The following is a 23,496-nucleotide window of genomic DNA, read 5'->3' on the forward strand; positions in this document are numbered from 1 at the left end:
TGAATCATTGGAGAAAATACCATGGTGCTTTCTCAGGAAACTCTTTCAAATCAACGCAGAATGCAGAAACTGTACACAAGTATCAGACAATGATAGTGATGATGATGATAATTTTGATGATGGTGATGATGATGATGATGAGGAAAACAAAGACCTTGATAAAAACTCAGGTGACTCTGCAGACAACAAGGTTAACCCTCTGGACCTCATAGTTGCACTCTTTCTTTGTGCTGACAGCTTCTTACAACAGGAAATGGCCCTCAAGATGTCAATGTGTCAGTTTTCTGTCCCACTGCTGTTGCCTCATGGCAATAACAGTCAGTCTACTCTGATGCTGTGGGCTCTGAGAGACATCGTCAAAGAGTGGCGTCCACATCATTTATCTGACTCTAGAGGATTTGTTGAAGACAACATTGTTCAAGCAGATATACCATTCTTTACCTTTGTCAGGCTGAAAAACTGTAGTCTCTCCAAGTCACAGGTTCTGAATCATGTTCTCAGTCGTGGCCAACAGAATCACAACATCTTCATACACAGAGATATGGAAGGAGGAGCACTTAAAAGAAGAATTGCCAATGGTTTGGTGGAGGTTTGCTGGTATCTTCCCTGTGGCAGAGACGGTGACATATTTCCAGAGCCAGTTGCCTTTGCCAATTTGAGAGGAGACATTTGTGAGTCACTGGCACAATTCAATTTTCTTGTTCAAGAGTCAACTGCTACCTTTGTGTTCCTGGACAAAGTTGAAGAAAAAGAGCACAAGATTCTGACTTCTCTTCAAGATGTGAAATCCAAACTCTTCTTGGTTGTTAATCCCAAAGAGGGGAATACAACAGAGGAGACGGTGTCTGTTAAGACAACACTGAAAGAGCTGCAACTACCAAATAACAGTGTGAAAAAAAAAAAAGTGAAAATGTTGCAGAATTTTCAAAAAGACTCTGTACAACCATCAAGAAATCACTGACAAATGAAACCAACAAAGTTATCGTTGAAAATATGTCTGACAAAGCTGTTAAACTTGGTCTGTCTGTGGATGAAAATGAAAGTGACAAACAAAACAAAGCAGCAGAGGAGATTGTGAAAGGAATTGAGGATCAGAAGATACCAGACTACAAGAAACAACAACTTCCTTTGCAAGGAGAAAACTGGAAAAGATTATCACAACTGGACATGGAGGAATGTAGACTGAAAAAAGCTGATGACATTGGACTGGAGGAATATATATCTCAGCTACAGGAGGAAAAACAACAAATCAGGAAGGAGCAAAGCAAATACAAACTGACTACAGCCATGAAAAGTTTTATTGAAAATGTATCCAAATGTGACAGAGACAGAAGAGATTTCTTTCTTAAGTGGATGAAATTTCAGCTGAATACACATTTAGAGTCTGCCAGTCATCTATCTTTACTGCGTAATGAACTGAAAGATCACTGTGATAAAAAGGAGAAAGATGTGCAGATCATTGCAGACTTAGTTCAGGTTTTGCTGGATAGCTCATTAGGAGTAGAGCATTACATGAGAGAGATGGGACTCATCTATGAGTTCTCAATTAATGGCTCAAGAAACACTGCTGAGGAAATATCTCGTCTCCCTGGTTTGGCTGCTGAAATGCTGTTGGATGGATTTCCTTTAGAGCTCTTGGATGGAGATGCTTCCAACATCCCAGAGAGATGGGTGACAGATGTGCTGATGGAGCTTCACAAGAAGGTTGGAGAACAGAGCAGACTGTTAGTGCTGACTGTGCTGGGTGTTCAAAGTACAGGGAAGTCAACACTCCTCAACACCATGTTTGGTGTGCAGTTTCCTGTCAGCAGCGGCAGATGCACAAGAGGAGCTTATATGCTCTTCCTCAAAGTTGGAGAAGATATGAAACATGAGTTGAACTGTGACTTCATAGTTCTCATTGACACAGAGGGTCTAAAGTCTCCACATTTGGCACAACTAGAAGACAGTGATAAGCATGACAATCAGCTGGCAACCTTTGTGATTGGTTTAAGTGATGTCACCATTATTAACATTGCAATGGAGAACTCAACAGAAATGAAAGATGTCCTGCAAATCGCCGTTCACGCCTTCCTGAGAATGAAGGAAATTGGTAAAAAGCCAATTTGTCATTTTGTGCATCAAAATGTTTCTGGAGTTTCAGCTCACGCAAAGAACCTCACAGACAGAAAGCATCTCTTGGACCAGCTCAACGAAATGACACAAATTGCTGCTGAAATGGAAAGGAATCCTTCTATTAAAGCATTTACAGATGTGCTGGACTATGACATGGACAAAAACAACTGGAACATCCCAGGACTCTGGCATGGAACCCCTCCGATGGCATCAGTGAGCACAGGTTACAGTGAAGCTGTAGCAGATTTAAAGAAACATCTTTTGGGGACAGAAAACAGAAGTAATGAAGTCTCACAGATCCCAGAGTTTCTAGAATGGATTAAAAGTCTCTGGAAATCAGTGAAATATGAGAACTTCATCTTTAGTTTCAGAAACACTCTTGTGGCTCAGGCCTACGACAACCTTTGCAAAGAGTTCAGTCAATGGGAATGGGACTTCAGAAAAGAAATCCTCTCCTGGCAAAAAGATGCAATGCTGGAAATCTTAAATTGTGGTAACAAATCTGAATTCCAACATTTAAATGAATTGGTTGAATCCAAAAAATCAGAGGTGTCAGAAAAAGTAAAATATGAAAAAAGAAAAATGGAGGAGAAACTTACCAACTACTACAAACAGAAAGACCAGAATGTAAATCTGATAGAAAAATACAAGATTGACTTTTTCAACAGCATCAGTAGTCTTGCAAAGGGAATCCAATATTCCGTGAACAACAAACTGGATTGCACACTTCACATGAGAAAAGAGGTTCAAGGCATTCAGAGGAAATACAGAGGAGTGATTGAAGAGCGGGTGATGAAGCTCCTGAGTGAATGTAAAACCTCCAAACTGTCTGATGAACAGCTGAAAGACGAGTTTGAAAAGATGTGGACTGGTGTCACTAAAAATGTATCTGGTCTGAAAGAACAAAATATATCTGAAAACATCCTCGTCCACTTGAGAAAAAACTTCCTAAACCGTAATGTCAATGAGGAATTACAGAACATTGGAGACCTAACAGAAATAGGGAAGGGTGAGTTTAAGGCCAGGAATGAGCATGTAAAAAATGCAATGACCTTTAATCTGTTCCGCAAAAATGAGATAAAAAGAGAATTACAGAGAACAGCTAATGAGGTCATTGAGTCTTGCAGTTATTTTGTGCTTAATCGCGTAAAGACAAACCAAGATTATGAAGAAACTCTCACAAAGGATCTTCTGGACAAAATCGATGAGTCCCTTAAAAATATCGGCAAGCATGTCAAAATCAAGTTTGAGATTGATCTGAAACTTCACATTTGTGGCATTGGCTCAAGGGAATTCCTCAAAATGCACAGAAAATTCTTGTCTGATAATGATCCTCGAACTCAGCTGGAGAAACACAAGAGACAGTATTTGTCAGATTTTCTTGATTTATACAAACAAAGAGATGATTGTCAACGCAAAGCAAATGATTTTGTCAGATGTTGCATCAAACCTGCTGTGGAAGAGTTCATCAATAGATCTTTGGGAATAGACATTGTGGATGAAATAGTGACAGGTTCTCATTTAGCAGAGTACAGCTCCCGCTCCTTTTTCCAGTACAACATTCAGGAAGAGTTGCTGCAAAAAGATGACTTTGACAGTTTTGTCAGGTACATTCGTAATTATGAAATATATGTTAAGGATTTAATACTTCAGAAAATCCAGAAAAAAATGTCAGAGGACAAAACTTTGAGCAAACTGAAGAACAAGAACCTTCAAGTCATAGTTGATAAAATCACAGCAGCATTAGAGCAGGCCTCAAAAGGACCAGATGATGTTCAACTGTCAGACAACAATGAAAGCATCACAGAGCTCATCAGCAACATGCGGGAATATTTGATTAAAGACATCTCAATCTCAGTGGAAGATGAAAAAACCTCCCTGTTTCAAATCCAAAGCACATGTCATCCATTTATCAAGAGCCTCAAAAAATCAATAAAAGACTTGAACAAACAGCTTCAGGAGGAATTCTCAAAGTCTGAAGACATCACTGAGACTCTGAACAAACTTCCAATCAAACCACAGGATGAGCTTTTCAAGAGAGTGTTTGGTTGTGGAAAGCAATGTCCATTTTGTAAAGTTCCCTGTGAGGCTGGAGGAAAAGGACACGATAAGCATCATGCAGCTGTTCATCGACCACAAGGTCTTGGTGAATACAGGTATTTAAAAAATGAGAAGCTGCTTCCAGAACTGTGTACAACTTCTGTGCACAGTGAACTTACATTCAGAAACTCAGATACTAAATGGGAGTGGCATCCTTACAAAGACTACACCAAGTACTATCCAGACTGGAACATTCCTCCAGATCCCAGCATAGAGGCATCTGACTACTGGAAGTATGTACTGGTACAATACAATGACAGATTTGCTCAACAATACGATGCTAAACCAGCTGATGTTCCAGAGGCCTGGAGGAGAATCACAAAGGAACAAGCACTGAAGGGGTTAAAAGATGCCTTCAACATAAAGTGAACAATGTAAAAATGTCTTTAAACAAAACTGAACAAAAGGACATGATGACTAAACACTTCAGAGCTTTCAGCAGATCAACACATTAAAAATATCAACTGGGCTGAAATATTAACATTACCTAAAATATGTTTTCATGTTTTATTTTAAATGTTGTTTCTTTTAAATGTGACTTTGTGGTTTCAACTCAAATACAGACTAAACCAGCTGCTGACAGTGAATAGTGTGACATCATTTGATCTGATGAACATGATGAATAATAAATGAGTTGAACAAGTTGCAGGTTGAAAAGCTGGAAGCAGTTATGATCAACTGTTAAACCTTTTTAAAACTAATTATTTTACTGTTTATTAATATTCTGTATTTTTATTTTATTTTACAGATGTTTTGTTTTTCTCTCTCATGCATAATAACTATTCTGCATGATGAAGAAAATGTTTTTATCTTCATTTTTTGGTTTGTGATCATACGGATGTTTTTTTGTTTTATGATGACGTCATACAAAGACCACATGACAAAGGGTCATGATTTAATATATTTTGGGTTTTTATTCTTTTTTTATGATTACAACTGTTTATTTTTGTCTTTTTTCATGATGATGTATGGCTATGTGAATAGTAACCAGTGTGATGATGATGATGATGATGATGATGATGATGAAGGCCTACAGTGTGTAGTTTAAAGGCCATGTATTGAGATGCTGTTTTATTACATTTTACTACTTTTTACATTTATATTATTACATTACATATATTATTATTTACATTATAGTTTTATTCTTTAACATTTCTTACTAATCATAAAATGCTACAGTGAAGAAGTTATTCATGTTTTCTTGCAGAGTAAATTAATTGTCATCAGTTCAAATGTGTTCATGTTGATGTAAATTACTTTTTGATTCATGAACAAATACTGAGACATCCTTTCATGTTTTAATGTGGAACTTTTTTCATTATTTGTGACAGATGATGATGATGATGTTGAACAAGTCAAGTTAAACACCACAAAACTGTTTTTATCTTTTAAGAACATTATTATTGTTTTACTGTATTATTTCACTTTTTAATGAGTACAAAGATTTTATTATATTCATCTTTTAACACAACTAAGTACATAATGACATGTGCTAAAGATAATGATGATGATGATGATGATGAAGGCCTACAGTATAACATTTAAAGGCTATGTAAAGACATTTTTTACATTTACATTTATTTTACTTTTTACAGTTTTATTCTTTAACATTTTAACTTTTTTCATTATTTTTGACAGAAAACAGTTTTGTTGTATTGTTTCTTTATATTTTTTCATTTTACTTTTTAATGAGTACAACTACGTACATAATGACACAAGCTAAATATAATGATGATGATGATGATGAAGAACAAAGGCCATGTGAAACAGATTCTTTAATATTTTATATAATACAGTTTAAAGGCTATGTAATGAAACTTTGACTTTTTTGACTCTTTTCATTTTTAAATAGTTTTATTCTTTATCATTTATAACTTTTTTCATTATTTTTGACAGATGATGTAAAAAACTGTTTTATTATATTTTAAAAACATTATTATTGTTTTACTGTATTATTTCACTTTTGAGTACAAAGATTTTATTATATTCATCTTTTAACACAACTAAGTACATCATGACATGTGCTAAAGATGATGATGATGATGATGATGAAGGCCTACAGTATAACATTTAAAGGCTATGTAATGACATTTTTTACATTTACATTTATTTTACTTTTTACAGTTTTATTCTTTAACATTTTAACTTTTTTCATTATTTTTGACAGAAAACAGTTTTGTTGTATCATTTCTTTATATTTTTTCATTTTACTTTTTAATGAGTACAACTACGTACATAATGACACAAGCTAAATATAATGATGATTTACAGTTTCATTTCTAATAGGAATATGCTAAACATTTGATCTCTTGATGTGTGTTTGATGAAAGTTAGTGAATAAGAAGTCTTTATGTTTAAATATTGTCTAAACAAGCCAACTGTGGGAATAATGTGGCATCTTCTGGTCTGTTGATCATGTTGAACTTCTGACTTACATGTTTTCAGACACAATGAATTAAACAAGATACAAAGAAGTTGAGCTTTGTCAGTGTTTCTTTATTCTTCTTTTTACATGTTTACATACAGTATAGTTATGTACATAATGATAAGTGATAGTGATAATATACGGTATACAAAGATCATGTGGCTAAATATGTTTCATAATAAATAATAAAGCCATAAAACCACCACATGTAGAAATATAAAATACACCAAATTATAACTTCAGGTAATTATTGCCAATTTCTAATTTGATATGTTCAGAAATATTGAGTATAAAGTTTAATTCTACAAATGTATTACTTTAGTTTTATGTTTTTAAAGCCACTGCACTACTGACAACAATGGTGTCAGTCTTTACCAGCTGTCAGTAGATCCTTTATTTCCATTGTGCATTGCATTACGGGACAACAGTGTCAACAGCAGTTATCCATTATTAATCAACACTACAGACTCAGAACATGTTCAGATTTAAATTGTGTAAAATTAAGACACAATGTCAGAAAGTATGATTCACAGAGTGGTATACAGGTATTTGGAGGGTTATTCTTACATGCTGGAATATCTTTCTGTTTTTCAGTTTTTGAGATATCTGTCACTGGGATTTCAGCCACCACCCCATTACAGTAGAGATGCAATAAAAAGCAATATTTAAAAGACTTGAATAGTTTCATGCCTTTCTAAAAATGACGTTCCAACATATTCTGAAACTTTCAACTTAACAAATGTGACATTTTTTGCATAATTTCTCTGGATTATTCACAGTAACAGTCACACTTTCTAGAACAACATACTGCTGTTTTTAATGCCAAGACCTCCACAAATTAAATCCCATTAATCTTCATTGAATTGGGCTAGCAGCAGAAATACTATAGAAGCATTTAAAAGGTTTTGGGTGAACCAGTCCTTTAACAAACTCAGCCAGTGGACATCAGTACATGCTCTGATAATTTGCCACTCACATATATTATTGAACTATGCAGAAGATTAAAGGATTTCTGTTGTATGAATAAATACTTCACGTCACTGTTTGAAAAGCACACAGTGAACGCAACAAAGTCATAGTGATACAATGCTGAGCAGTTCAGCCTTCTACCACATGAGGGCACAAGTGTCAAATCTACAGTTCAGCTTTTCAAATGGGAAATTAAAAGGTGATATTCATAAGAGTGTCTGTAATCAGCACAGTGAGACAGCACAGTCTATCTAATCTACATATATAAATAACTGTGTTAGATGTAACAAGATGAGAATATATTTAAAAATCTGTATGTTAAAGTAAAAGTGTTTGTCCTGTCAGTCCCTTATTATTGTTAAACATCATAACTGATATTCAGCAGTTTACCTGACGCCTGACTCTCTGTTTGTCTCTATCACTTATTGACTCATTTGTCAGTTTCAGTTTGAGTCTGTCTCATTGTGTTTTTAGATGTAGGAAAATTCCTGTTTTATATTCTGACATTTGTTGTTTGAGACTCTCTCTGTTTGTCCAACATATTCTAACAACACTTGTATTGAGACAGGCTCAGTATCAACTGAATAGCTACATAAATATCTCACATATAGACCCCTTAAGGTGGATGATAAGTAAAACACTAATTCAATTTAGTGAAGATAGAAAGAATAGTTATTACACAAATCAATAAACCAAACTTTTACCCTTTTGTATGTTAATAACTGAAATATATCCCTTTTTTCCAAAGCTTTTCAAATATAAACCAAAATAAATGTATCAATTAAATTAAATTGTCCACCTTTCAGTTCTTTTTGTTATCCAGGTAGTATCACATTCAGTTTATATTCCTCCTTTATTTATTCCTCAAGTTGCTAATTGTTTTTTTTTCTTTACAAGTATAGTTCAGTTCAGTCAAGTCAGTAAGTTTCCTTTTATTCAGTTGACTACATAGTTTCAGTTCAGTTATTGTTCTTTTATTTTGCTTAAACTTATCTGACATCCAAGTGAAGATCCAGAACATCGAAGTGCAGCATCGTCCTGGCTCAGACTCTCACACACGGACAGCAGGGGTCGCTGTTTTACCTCCAGCTCTCTGAAGACCCAGAACAACATCTCAGTTAATGTCAAGTTATTTATTTATTACAGTATGCAGATTCATATCAATATCTTATGGTTATTTCTACCCTTTCTGAGCTTATTGCTGGCTGCAGTGTTACAAACAGAGCATAACAAACATACCAATAAATAAAATAAAATTATAAGATTTCACGAGGCAATAATGTCTGCCAGCAATAGTATCTCACATCTCATATTACTCACATCACACACGTTTACAGTGCCTCCGTTTTAGTTTTACACCCACAATCATGAAGTGAGCATTAGCTAACATCAGTTTCTTATTTTATTACTGAAAAGAAAAACACACTCACCGGAGAATTTGTCATCAAAAACACATCTAATAGCGATCCTCCTTCATCCTCTGGAAACAACAACATCCTAAAACAAGGTAGGTCTCTTCTGGACAACTTTAACATCGAAGTTCAACAAATAAACAAGTTTGTCTTTTTTTTCTTGCTCGTTATATTTCACACTACCTCCTTCTCTCTCTCTACAGGTGTTTACCGCCACCCGCTGGACGTTTAGTGAAACTGCAACAATAACATTAACACTGAATTGGATTGAATATCTGTTAAATTTAAGTCAATTAAAGTTACATATGAATCTGTATATATATATAGGAAATAAATGAAGATTAAAACTATAACTGCAAGTTTCTTATGTCTACTTATATTGAAACTGTGTATTTACTGCTAGAACTCCCAGGCCACTAGGGGGCATAGTTCTTTTCATCGTTTATCAGCCTCAGCCAATAGCAGAGAGGAAGTGATGTAATAAGAAGTTGCTTGGTAGTGTCATGGCAACGGAAAAAATCTCCGTCTTTATATGAAGTTATTAAGTTAGTTATATTTGTTACTAGCCCTTTTAGTGGAAATATAAGTAAGTGAACATGTTATAGATAATTATTAGAATGTATACTTTTAATTATTGTGACGTTTCGCAACATTTTTGAGTAACTTTGTTGGCACGTGACAAAACTCTATCAGAGACCCATTTCTGGATTTCAACACTCAACACAGTGACACCTGCTGGACTGAATGATGATTTTAGTTTCAAATGTTTCCTCAGAGCAATTATAGAACATGTAACTTCAGATAGAAACTGTTAAACTGTATGATGTTTTCCATTTCACCAGTTTATAGTCACTATCATGTGACCCTTAAATCTAATCACCTGCTAACCCATCTTCTGCCATACCAAGTCCTCTATGGCCAACTTTGCTCTGCTATTCCTGGTGGACAAGAGATGATCTAAAGATTATATGAAACTCATCCCAGGGTGCAACATAACTGATGGTATAAGGTCAGTAAAAGGGAGGACCTTTTTTTTTCATTTGATGATAAATGATTAAAAGTAAAGTTAGCTTTTGGTTTCTGGACTCATTTTTAAAAAGATGAGCGAGAGAGAGAGAGAGTGCAGTGGTAGAAAGAAGAAAGTAGTGAATGAGAGAAATACAACTTTATTTTCTGATTGTTTCATGGTGGTCATGTTCTAAAGCAGACGTAAATAACATCAAACAGGTGACTTACTGTGGAGACAGGCACACCTCTCCATGTCTCCCTTTCATTCAATTCATTACAGTTCAACTCCATGTCTGCAGTGGTCAGGTGGTTCATAGAAGCAGACAGAAGGAGTTTAGAGTGACTACACACACACATATAAACTCACTGTTCTGCAGATCCTTTAGCACGGTTACAGTTCTTCACACAGTATATAGTACATTTATACACCATTTATTTACTGATCCAATATGTTATTTATATTTTATGTTTTTATAATGCATATTTGCATATAATATCAACATTACACATTCATATCTAAGAGAAAACAACCCAATTTTAAGGGAACTTCACTGTTATTTGTTATGTATACAATGAATAAATAATAAAAAATTATGGAAGAAAACAGTGATTTTCATTTTTTGGTTGCTGGTGCTAAAAAACTGATCAACTTGCCCAGACGCTGACCCAAAACTCCTCAAATTCCTAGACACTGAAAGGTCTCCTAGCAGGCCTCCGGTGCTTGTGAGACAGACGCACTACACAACAACATCTAACAAAAGAGGGATGTAAGATGCACAAAACATCACTAACAGGCGGTGGGCATCATCTCAATATCTGGGCTCTGTGACAAATTTGTCTGTATTAATGTAATATGTTATTGAATGTTAAACAAGAAATCACTTCCTCAAACTTGTATACATGCTGCCCTGCATGTTTGTGTTTAGGCCTGTTACACACATACATACAGATACACCTACAGGAGGAGAGACAGAGAGTCACTGGGGGAATGGCAGCAGGTTTGTGAGAGAGAGGATGGGAAATAGAGGGCGTGGCAGGTGATGACGCAGGAGCAAATGTAACGAGGTCAATTTAAGATTATGTGAGGAAAGATCATGGTCCTCTGGTCCTGGTGTGATTTAAAGTAGTCACAGAGAAACATCCTTGTGTCTTACAGGGGATTATACTGCTCTTCTACTTCAAAAATATTTTTGCTCATCTGATAGATCGAAACCTGCTAACAGCTGTAATAGAATCTTTGTAATAGAAGTTTCTCTGAAGAAAAGCACATACGATGGAGTGATGAATCTTTCTCTTTTACTCAGTACATACCAGCATGGAGAAGGACACACAGTCGTTCTGCCAAGCAACAACCAGTTTCAGCTTTTATACAGTACCTCCCAGTGGAAGTTGAACAAGACTGGGTGACAAAGTAAGAAAGTACAACAAAAGAAGTGGTAAAGTAACAAAAGACAGAAACTTTTCAAAGACTACTGATATCCTGTGCTCACCCCCTACCATGTCAAAAGATGGTCAGTTTGCTGTTGATGTCTTATCTAGTATAACAAAAGGCCTGTGGCTTAGGTGTTAACAGTTTTTACAGCACACCTGACACAATGACCCTCATGTCCCTCATGACACAAAAATTCCCTCACACAGCACAATAACACAATACTTTATTCCCTTTGGAAACCAACGATGACAGAAAAAGATGAAGCCATCAGCAGAAGCTCATCAAATGGGCTGTTACAATGTCACTTACACGTAGACACTGCTATTCTCTTTATTTACATTTTAGAATTGGTCATACCAGACTGTGGCCTTTTATTTTCACCTGACATTATTTATTTTTATGTTTATGTTATTTGACCAAAAAAAATATTTTGTTGAAATCACCACCATAAACAAGTATAGATTATGTCCTTTTAAGGATGAAAAGCAGAGTGCTCTTGGGAAAATGTATACATTTATGGGGTGTAACCTTAGTATAAATGATCTTACACACAGAGAACGCAAGAGACAGAAGGAAGGCTATATTGGACCAGGGACACCTTAGCAGCCTCAAATTGATAAAGTTCTGTCTCCACCGGCCTAGGCAGGGTTCTAATTGATTGGTAATAAAGAAAACTAAAAAGAACTTTGACTTGGTTTTTAATTCATTCTTCTCACTCAGGGTGGTAAAGTTCACCACAACCTGCAATGCAGTACCCTCTTGGCATATGAAGGGAAGTGCAGCATTTTCTCCACAGCCAGGATGAATAGGCATTTTACCAGCTGAGTGCTGCATGGGTGAAAACAACTCCAGAAAAACATGAACAAAGGAGATCTCTTCAGTGCCTATATAAATTAGAATTAGATGTTTTTTTTCTTTTGTAATCATTTTATTTGGCAGAAAAGGTCATTCTGAATACCCTCCCCACCCTATACCCATCATAATGGTATATCCAATCTTATCCCATCATTTGTTCCAGTCCAAAATAGCCTTGGATGATGTAACTCATTACTTTGTTAAGAAGGGCAGAGTATGTGAGTAGCCTGCTAAGGTTGTCCTGTATTGTAGCCTGTCCCTTTTCCCTTTTTACTGTGCACACATATAGAGTAAGTAATACACAATTCACACAGTTGAATATGATATGCAGTATTGCTGTATTATTTCTGCATAATGTATCCTCCTCATGAGAGCTATTTCAAGTTAAGCCTGATATTTGCATCCCCTCATGGTTGCTCTTGCTAACTAGCACATGATAAGTGTTCATGTGCACAACGTCGGACAGTCTCCTGTACAGAGACTGGTCACATGACGCAGGCTGCCAGTTGACTTCATCCAGTATGATCAATTAATCACAATACCTCATCTTCACTTGATATGCCATTATTCATCATGGACCTGTGAGCTAGTTAGTTTTGAGTAGTGAAATATAATGTATGCAGCCTACTAATGAGTTCACATGTACATCTTAACTACAGAGTATGTTGAATCTTGTAAAAAAACACAATTTAATCCCACATTTCGGTGCAGCTTTGTCTTCCATTAATATTAGTTTATTTGATTGTGTTATGACAAATATTCCTATGTTGTATAATGATAATTAGCTATTATGTGAAAACTGAAAGTGTGAGTGGCTTCACCAACAGTATTTTTTAAATTTATTTTTTAATTATTATTAGTGGGGTGGGGGGGTTAATTGTATGTTTTTATGTTTTTTGTTTCCAATTCTTACTGTTAAATATTTGTTTTATGTAAAGCACATTGAGAAGCCATTTTGTATGAAATGCACAACATAAATAAAGCTGCCTTGCCTTGCCTATAAAAGGACCTGTGATGCAGTACCCTCTTGGCATAAGCAGGGAAGTGCAGCATTTTATCCACTGCCAGGATGAATAGACATCTTACCAGCTGAGAGCTGCATGGATGAAACCAACTCCCAGATTGATGAATGTAAGGTGAGTTATACTTTTGTCAGTGATCTTTCTGTTATGTGTCTGATGGGAGAAAAACAATTGAATAAGGAATAGCTATTTGTACAAATATTATTGGTTATAATCATGCGATACTCTGGGCTTCCACTATAAATGTGTCTGCTTAAACCTGACATGTTATGGCAACCTCAGCACAGAGGGGCTGATTCTTGGTTCACAATGATCAAACACAATTCTTTCTCAGATGATCAGACGCTGATTTGTTCTGCTGCTTTTAATCACATAGTCTCAGTGTCTATATCAGCAGATGTTGGTGAGGTAACCAATTATTTATGATTTACCAATTAATCTAAAGAAAACATAATTATCATTAATGCTGTGATTTTAATCATTTATGTGCATTGATTCCGTCTCTACACCGATGACAGTAAATGTATAGTCATGTACTGTGGAGATTTTCAGCAGAGATAGACAGACCACATTTTAGACAACACTCTCATATTTGTTGGCTTTGGAATGATTTAAGTATTGATGGGAATCAGCAGAAAAATTTCAACGATAAAGATAAATTGCAATGCTATTTTTATAGGTTGAGAGGATAATTTTTTTTAACAACAAAGTCTGCACAAAACAAATCTGTACTTGTATAAAATTGATTTTTGCTCATATTTAATAAAGTCCCATTTTTAAAAAGTATTGATGTTTTCTAATTGCAAGGACATAGTTAATCAGTCATACATTTTCAAATCCTTCATATTTAAAGGTTGACTAAGATTGATGATTGCTGCGAGTTGGATGATGATGCAAAACCATTTGTTTCCTCCGAAGGTCTAACATGCCAGTGAATGTACTACAGCCTGTTGGTGTTAATGTGAGTGTGCATGTGGATGTTAGTGTGTATAGATGTAACCTGCCGTCTGTTCAAGATGCAGGGCGTATCCTACTTCGTTCATTTTGCTACATAGTAGACAGGCTCCAGCCCTCCGTGATACTGCACAGGATTAGCAAGTGTAGAATCAGTGACTCAGGCTGTCTGAGGGGCAGGGGCAAAACAATATGAAGGGAACCCTTCAACAAAGAGCAACAATGCATGTTAAAAAAACAAAACTACATTTTCAACTTATTGCCGGCAATGTAGACCAAGCTCTGACACTGGTCGTACAGGGAACAGACGGACCGTATCAGGGGGTCGGATACCCCGTACTCCTGGAGAACCCCCCAAAGGACTCCCCGAGGGACACGGTCGAATGCCTTCTCCAAGTCCACAAAACACATGTGGACCTCCTCATACTATTAGAGACCAGAGAATGAAAGAAATGTTTATTATGCAGATGATAGTAATGATTAGGTATTATCAAAGTCTTGGCGCTTGGAATCTGCAGGGAGAATGTTTGACTCGATGGCATGTCTCGCAGCATGATAGATCCCCCCCCATGGAGTCCAGACACTGCTGGTGGTGGCTGATGACTCTTGGCGACAGTGGCAAGGAAAAACTCCCCTTTTTGAGAATAAACCTCAGGCAGAACCAGGCTCTAGGTGGGCGGCTATCTGCCTCGACTGGTTGGGGTGAGAGAGGGGAAGGGAGAAAGGAATAGAGGAGAGAGAGCACAGAGACAAACTATGTCAATATGACTCTGCTGAGACTGATGAGGTTGAAGTGTTGCATTGAGGAATTTGAAGACTGGGTGGTAATGGGGAGGTGGTTGGTCGCACATGATGAGCAGGTTGGCACCCTGCGTGGTAGCCCCTGCCATCAGTGTATGAATGTGTGTGAATGGGTGAACGAGTTGTAATGTAAAGCCAGTAACAACCAACAAAAAATAAACAGTTAACAAGTACTGTAAAAAGACCCTTCTTTCAAAAATTTTGTTCTGTGTAGTTCTCTGCATCAGCTGGGTTACTAAATGCTTTAATTAGTCCTTGATGGTGAACATGAAGCTTGGCCAGGAAGTATAGCAAACATTAAAAAAAAAGAAATTGGGGAGTCAAATGTTCAACAAGGCAGTTTCAGTCGATTATTAGTTGGTGTTCTGTGAGGAGCTCAAAAACATCTACATTTCTTCTTCTGTATAAGGGCTTTTAAAGGTATACAATATAATCTTCAAAAATGTAGGGCTGCTGCAGTTTGGCCAAGCAAGAAATCTCACACCAAGCTCTTTAGCCGTACCCCTCTCATGATCTTGAGTGGAGCTGTGGTCACAAACTGAAGGTATTTCATCTGGGGGAGGCTCAGTTCTGCCCTACATTTTTATTTTTGGACTCCACTAGAGTAGCTTTTCATGTTTCACAGCAAAAAAGTTTTTATCTTATACTGGTCCTTGTCCCCTGTACGATATGTGGTAAATCTGCATGTTAAGTGACATTTTTCACATTGCTGTGGTGTGATACACTTCTAATATGAAAATATTGATCAGTACAGAGTTGAATGTTAAACTTAGAGCTTATTATGATTTGTAACTTAAACTGCACTTATACGTACTATATTTGTCTGTAATCAGCTGTCTGTGTCTCTGCAGAACAAACATGAGGTGACAGTCATTCCACTAACATGAGTAAGTATGAAACAGTGAAGGAAATTGGCAAAGGTGGATTTGGAAGAGCGATCCTTGTCAAATCCAAAGAGGATGGACACCAATATGTCATCAAGGAGATTAAGATATCTAGAGTAAGCACCATATGCATAATGCTTCACTATTTCAGTGTTCATATGAGCTCTCCTTTACTACTTTGCTCTTTCACATTATCTATTCCTCTCACTTTGACAGATGTCGACTGAGGAGAGGCAGAAAGCCCAAAAAGAAGTTGAAGTTCTTTCCAACCTGAGTCATCCCTTCATTGTCCAGTATAAGGAATCTTTTGAAGGTATAAATGATCTTAGGTCTTAGCTGTAACCTCAAACTATCACAGAGGTCATTAACTGCAATGATATTCTGATGGGGTTTGGCTGCATTTTCCTTATGCTGTATAAAAATCTTTTAGAGTGGGGCTGTCTGTATATTGTGATGGACTACTGCGAGGGTGGAGACCTCTTTCAAAAGATCAGAGCTCAGAAAAGAGAACAAGGACAACTTTTCTCAGAAGAGCAAGTAAGCTCCTAACTCAAGACAATGGGCCAGATGCAAGAACTATGATACTGTACCATACAGCCAAGCACGGTTAGGTAGCTATACTACAGAGTGATGTAACCTACTGTAGTTTATCAGCACAGCTTCAGAGTCAACTTACTTGGATTTTCTTTTTAACATCACTGTATGCTGACTACTACTTAACAGATAAATGAATAATGTCGATCTGCAGGCTGAGCGTATATTATATTGTCAGTATTTTAGAGACCCCTGAGTAATGGGTGTGAACTGCAGGGGATGTAGGCAATGAGCAGGTGTATACTATACTATGTCCCGTTCATTAAATTGCACTTCGGAATCCATAGTCATGAATACTCTGTTTGTAAAATTATTAGGTTATTTAGTATAAAGAAGTAGGCTATTTAACAATTTAGGTAGATATATCAGTCATTTAAATTGACAATTGAAACTATGATATAATGCAAGCATACAATATAAATATCAGCGGCCGAAATTACAAGCGACTTGTCCACAGCTACTTTATAAGTTACAATATAAACTAACTATTTATTAATAACTTTTCTTCATTTAATTGAAATATTGCTTATTGAAGTAATAGTTTAACTCCCTGGCTGATGACATCTCCTGGCATAATTCATGTTGACTCATTTTTGTTTTTATTTCTGTGATGCTGCACGCAACAGCTGAGACAGCTTTCATTTTTCCTCATTCTTTGTCTTTCTCTGGACCTTTAATTCCACCACTAACACTAAATAATAATAATATGCCTATCTGTTGATCTATTTCTGAGATCAGGACCTCAGTTCTTCTTCTTAGTCTTTAGTGCCATTTTCATGAATGGAGCTTCTCTACAACCTGTCAGTCGTCTGACCTTAAATGGTATTTTGTGGGCGTCATTCATGTTAATTTACTATTCTCGGGAACCCGCGTTCATTTAGGACAGGTGGGATTCATCATGTTTACGAAGGTCATTTACGACTGTTTCCTGGTGATGCGAGTGTTTGGTGAATCCGACGTGGCACACTCGTGAACTCCACCTTACGAAAAAAGTATGACAGATTTAAGAAGAAGAATACAAGCATATTCTTGCATCCGGCCCAATATTTAGGATCTGTCTGTTAATTTTTAGAGTGAAACTTTATGTGGATACATTTCATCATGTAACACTGTATCATTATCATGTTTTTATATTCATATCCTTTTTAAATTTTCTGGATTTTTGCAAACGATGTGTAGAGTTCAAGTTGATACTTTAAGTGTGGCTTTATGTTCCTCTGTCTTTCTTAGATCTTGGACTGGTTTGTGCAGATTTGTCTGGCACTAAAACACATCCATGATAGAAAAATCCTCCACAGAGACATAAAACCAGAGGTACATCACATGATCTTCCCTTAGTAATGATGCATTTTTATTTGTTTTGTATAGCCTCATGATAATGACATGTATTTTATCATTTCTACATAGAACATATTCTTGACTAAAGATGGGACTATACAGCTTGGGGACTTTGGAGTTGCAAGAGTGTTGAACAGGTTTGTAAAATGTCATCTGACTGCAGATCTCTATAGAGCAAATATTAAAATGGAAATAGTAAATCATAATACAGTCTGCTTTCTATTCTCTTCTCATTTCCAGCACTGGAGAACTGGCAACAACACTGATAGGAACACCACTTTACATATCACCAGAGATCTGTGAGAACAAAGCATACAACAACAAAAGGTATTAACTTGACACATTATGTTGTGCTTGTCTCATTAATAGTGTAAATTAACATTTTAGAGTAATATGGTGAACAAGTTCTCTCCCCACTGAACTGTGAGTCATTCAGGATTAGGATGTGACAGCTGGAACATGTCAAAGTATCATGTCTGCTCTTTAATGAGTGTCAATGCTTATGTATCTACAGCAGGAAGCTATTGTTGTATTGGTTTTGTAGTATATCTCTTGAGTGAATGAAGAACGAACCGAGGACCAAGTCGAAGTTCTTTTTTAGTTTTCTTTATTACCAATTATCAATTAGAACCCTGCCTAGGTCAGTGGAGACAGAACTTTGTCAATTTGAGGCTGAGGTGTCCCTGTCCAATGTAGCCTGCCTTCTGTCTCCGTGTTCTTTGTGTGTAAGACCTTTTTATACTGAAGTTACGCCCCACAATGTATACATTTTCCCATGCATGGGCACTAGGTTTCTCATCCTTAAAAAGGACACAATCAATACTTGTTTATGTTCCCATGATCCAATACCTTTACTGTTTGACAACCTCCAAAGATAAATGAGCCTAACACAGGATGAGACCAGTTTCCATAGGAAGACTCTGTCTGTGGGAACCCAGATTCATACTAAGGCCCATGCATACAAAGCAAACTCTTACGTATTAGGAAGACATAAATCTGTAACAGAAAATACACTACAGTTTTTTCTTAAACTATTTTATGTCTGCATGTAACCAAATCCACCTTAGTTTATTGAATTAAGTAATTTTAGCATAATTTCAGGGATAACGATGGAAATAAGTCTAGGACTATTATTCAGTAACTGTTTAAGTCTGACATGTTTTGTTTTGAAATATATTGGTTTGTTGTGTTATCAACAAACGTAATTATCTCAATCTCAATGTCCAATTTATAGTTTTCTCAGCAATGAAGTCCTTTTCTGCCAGTACCCACAGAACTGATCCCAGCCTGTCTCTTTTTCTGCTCTCTCCTCTGACTTTCAGTGATATTTGGGCCCTAGGTTGTGTCCTGTATGAAATGTGCTCCCTTCAGCCTGCAGTAAGTATTCTGTGTGTGAGCGGTTACTAATTCATGTGGATTTAATGTATTTTACAGAGCATTGCAATACTCTCTCACAAACTGATTTAGATGTCTTCCCTGTATGTCTAATGGTTAACAAACAAGAATGGGTCACCCTTCCTCATTTTTTCTGCGGTGGTTATAACCATGTACTAAATGTCTCCTCTCAGTTTGATGGTGGCGGTATAAAGAATGTATGTCAGAAGATCATCCATTGTTCATATCCTCCTGTGCCTGGTCACTACTCCCAAGATCTTCGCTCTCTCTTGGCTCAGCTGTTAAAATGCGACCCTGAAGAGAGACCCTCAGTCAGCAGCATACTGGACAAACCTTTCCTCTCCTCCAGGATACAGAAGTTCCTCACACCACAAGTAGGAACAGTTAGATCTCTTTGATGTTTATTTATTTTATTTTATTGCTTTTATCTTTCTATTGTGTACTTCATCTTTTTATTGTGTTTCTATTGTGTTATCTATTTATTCAGTTTTATCTTGTTGTGCAGCACTTTGGAAACCTTGTTTGATGTGTAGTGGATTGGATGTCTGAATTTACATAAAACAGACTGTATTCAGTTACAAAACATCTATTCTCTAATGATTCCAGATCATTGCTCAATTTGGCCATGATGTGGTGCAGGGGTCAACAGGTAAGCAAATTCTTAATCATTATAAACAGGTTTCTGTTGGGTGCGCAGGTGGTAGAGTGGGTAGAGCGCATGCCATATACACAGCCGACCCCGGTTCGAAATCCCGGTCGGAGGTCATGCCACACCCCCCTTTCTCCCCCATGTTTTCTGTCGGTCTACTGCTCAATAATAGTCGTCTATGCCAACAAAATCTTAACCCCCCCCCTCCCCCCAAAAAAAACAGATGTCTGTTGATAGAGGACAAGATTTTGATATTTAAGGCATTCTGGTTTCAGTTTCTGTTTTTCCATATACAATATGTGTGGGTAGTAAAAGACGTTGAACACATTGGCTGAAATGTCGTCTGGCCCTAAAACCTACAAAATGTTTGTGTGTTGTGTGAAGAAATGTTGAACTTGTGTAATAATAGAAACAAATAGTTTTCAGCTGGCAATCGGAATGTAGCAAAGATGAGGGAAGGCACACTGTCCATTTAGTACGTTTGCCATAATTAATATATAATGTGGGGCATTTCAACCCCAGTGTGCAAAATACAGGAGGAGAAAAATGTAAATTATTATATATGTTATTTAGCACACACGTTGTGATTTACCAAACCTGAAGGTAATTTTACTGACGGAAACTGCGTCTATGAATAAAACCTTTTGAAGGGCATGGTATTAACCGGCTGCGCGCTGCGCTCAGATGACTTCTGCTACTGTGGAGACGAGGAGACGGAGGCGCGGATGGAGTTTTTCTACCTGCATGTGGAGTGGAATATTTTTGGTTTTACTAACAGCATCGACATTGTCACTAATACTCTCCTATATGTGGGTTTTTCTGGTAATATTAGTTTTTGTTATAACTCAGTATATTAGTTAACCTCTTCCACTAGAACCTTATCACATTTCATTTTGTTCTTGCAGCTTTCTGCTCGTCCAAACTCCAAAATATCCATAAAGACACAACACACACTATTTGGGATCTAAATCAGGCCCTTAATGTATTAATCAGACTATGTTTGTCAATAAAAGCTCATTATCCACAAACACTTTTGGCTATTTTTTGTTTGTAATAATCCCTTTGTAGATATACAAGTATATATTTAAATTAAATATTTGCACTTTGCTTTTGCTGGGCCTTCAGATGTGAGAATTTTCCTCACAAACTGATGGTCACATATTGCATGACCTTTAATCCAGCAGGATACTTATATACAATGTAAACATTCACACAGTGTGGTAGTCACACACACACACACACACACACACACACACACACACACACACACACACACACACACACACACACACACACACACACACACACACACACACACAAACAGTCAAACATAAAGGGCCCCCATTATAATGCATGGCGTGAATCGCCTGGTCCAAGTGACTTTGGGGTGTGTCCAAATCCACTTTTGCTATTTTAACGGCGGAAAAATGGTCAATGTGCCAGAGCCCACGATTCGAAAGGGTTGGACTTCAGTCCCCTCATTAATCATAGGCGTGTTTTGGGCGTAATGTTCGATAAACCAATCAGTGTCATCTCCTATTCCCTTTAAAAACCAGGAGTGCTGTCACTTTGGCAGATTGCTATTGTCAATTTGGCTGACGAGCTTCTAATGACATTTAATTCATAAAAATGAAGAACATAGTTATAACTGACCAGTCCGATGAGTGTGAAGGTGTGTGTGGTTATAGCAGTCTGGTGTCATCAGCTGATTTAATAAACAGTAAGGCTGTGTGTAATGGCATTGCGCACTGTGCAGCATCTCAGAGGCTGCAGACTTATCAACATATCAGTCCTACAGCATAAACAGCTGTGGATAGCAGACACTGTAAGAATCACCCACATTTATGAACAGGTTAACACAGATGTTTAAACCACAGATGTTCAGATGCTTTTCTTCTTGATAAAATCACTAAATGGCAGCAGAGCGTCGTTCCTCCAGATGCAGACATTGTTCTGAGACCCATTCTCCACAAAAACATCAAAAACTCACTCTGTGCTGCATATTTTCACATCTCCTCCCATCAGGTCACCCTGCATGCAGCGGTTTGTTTTTATTTATTATTTTTTGATTACAGTTTTGGTTATCTTTAAAATGGATTTGTTCAGTCATGGAGTAACTCGACAGGCTTTTAATTGTTGAAAGTATGTAAACCTGATCCATATCATCTCAAGAACATGAGTTAAATATTGTTCAAAAACTGTTTTAATCATATTAACCTTTCATACAGTTGTTCAGACTGTCCACAGCAGCATTCTCCAAGGTGTTGATCCCCCAACCCCAAGCGCAAGATGGGGCCCAAAGTCAAATGTGGCTGTCTAATAATACAAGTGATGTTTTTTCTCTTCCCCAGCCCTTTTCAACTTTCTCTCCAAACTTGGACTGCAAAACTTTTATCCCAACAAGCTCACTCTTCGCTCTCTTTCGGAAATCAACAAAAACAGCATTTATGATGAAACTGTTGAATCATTGGAGAAAATACCATGGTGCTTTCTCAGGAAACTCTTTCAAATCAACGCAGAATGCAGAAACTGTACACAAGTCTCAAACAATGGTGATGATGATGATGATGATGAAAACAATGCAGACAACAAGGTTAACCCTCTGGACCTCATAGTTGCACTCTTTCATTGTGCTGACAGCTTCTTGCAACAGGAAATGGCCCTCAAGATGTCAATGTGTCAGTTTTCTGTCCCACTGCTGTTGCCTCATGTCAATAACAGTCAGTCTACTCTGATGCTGTGGGCTCTGAGAGACATCGTCAAAGAGTGGTGTCCACATCATTTATCTGAATCAAGAGGATTTGTTGAAAACAACATTGTTCAAGCAAATATACCATTCTTTACCTTTGTCAGGCTGAAAAACTGTAGTCTCTCCAAGTCACAGGTTTTGAATCATGTTCTCAGTCGTGGCCAACAGAATCACAACATCTTCATACACAGAGATATGGAAGGAGGCAGTCTTAAAAGAAGAATTGCCAGTGGTTTGGTGGAGGTTTGCTGGTACCTTCCCTGTGGCAAAAAAGGTGACATATTTCCAGAGCCAGTTGCCTTTGCCAATTTGAGAGGAGACATTTGTGAGTCACCGGAACAATTCAATTTTCTTTTTCAAGAGTCAACTGCTACCTTTGTGTTCCTGGACAAAGTTGAAGAAAAAGAGCAAGAGATTCTGACTTCTCTTCAAGATGTGAAATCCAAACTCGTCTTGGTTGTTACAACACAGGAAACGACAACATTGGAACAGCTACCAAATAGCATTGTGAAAAAAAAAAAAAGTGAAAATGTTGCAGAATTTTCAAAAAGACTTTGTACAACCATAAAGAAATCACTGACAAATGAAACCAACAAAGTTATCGTTGAAAATATGTCTGACAAAGCTGTTGAACTTGGTCTATCTGTGGATGAAAACAAAAGTGACAAACAAAAGAAAGCAGCTGAGGAGATTGTGAAAGGAATTGAGGATCAGAAGATACCAGACTACAAGAAACAACAACTTCCCTTGCAAGGAGAAAACTGGAAAAGATTATCACAATTGGACATGGAGGA

At 37.0% G+C, this 23,496-nt stretch overlaps 2 protein-coding genes across 2 annotated transcripts in view; one reads left to right on the plus strand and one right to left on the minus strand.

The window, feature by feature from the left end:
- The window catches only part of LOC128360761 (serine/threonine-protein kinase Nek1-like), a 57,510-nt gene extending 36,589 nt beyond the window's left edge, over positions 1 to 20,921 (plus strand). The window contains exons 3-12 of the mRNA XM_053321262.1: positions 15,945 to 16,093; positions 16,194 to 16,290; positions 16,408 to 16,514; positions 17,802 to 17,885; positions 17,979 to 18,046; positions 18,150 to 18,236; positions 19,232 to 19,286; positions 19,478 to 19,678; positions 20,604 to 20,762; positions 20,859 to 20,921. Of these exons, the coding sequence (XP_053177237.1) occupies positions 15,977 to 16,093; positions 16,194 to 16,290; positions 16,408 to 16,514; positions 17,802 to 17,885; positions 17,979 to 18,046; positions 18,150 to 18,236; positions 19,232 to 19,286; positions 19,478 to 19,678; positions 20,604 to 20,762; positions 20,859 to 20,921 (1,038 nt within the window). The 5' untranslated portion in view covers positions 15,945 to 15,976. The remainder of the gene's footprint in view (positions 1 to 15,944; positions 16,094 to 16,193; positions 16,291 to 16,407; positions 16,515 to 17,801; positions 17,886 to 17,978; positions 18,047 to 18,149; positions 18,237 to 19,231; positions 19,287 to 19,477; positions 19,679 to 20,603; positions 20,763 to 20,858) is intronic.
- LOC128358604 (interferon-induced very large GTPase 1-like) overlaps positions 1 to 23,496 on the minus strand; it is a 232,892-nt gene that overhangs the window by 81,089 nt on the left and 128,307 nt on the right. The window lies entirely within an intron of this gene.

This window comes from Scomber japonicus, chromosome 1, assembly GCF_027409825.1.
Source record: "Scomber japonicus isolate fScoJap1 chromosome 1, fScoJap1.pri, whole genome shotgun sequence".
NCBI classification, from domain to species: Eukaryota; Metazoa; Chordata; class Actinopteri; order Scombriformes; family Scombridae; genus Scomber; species Scomber japonicus.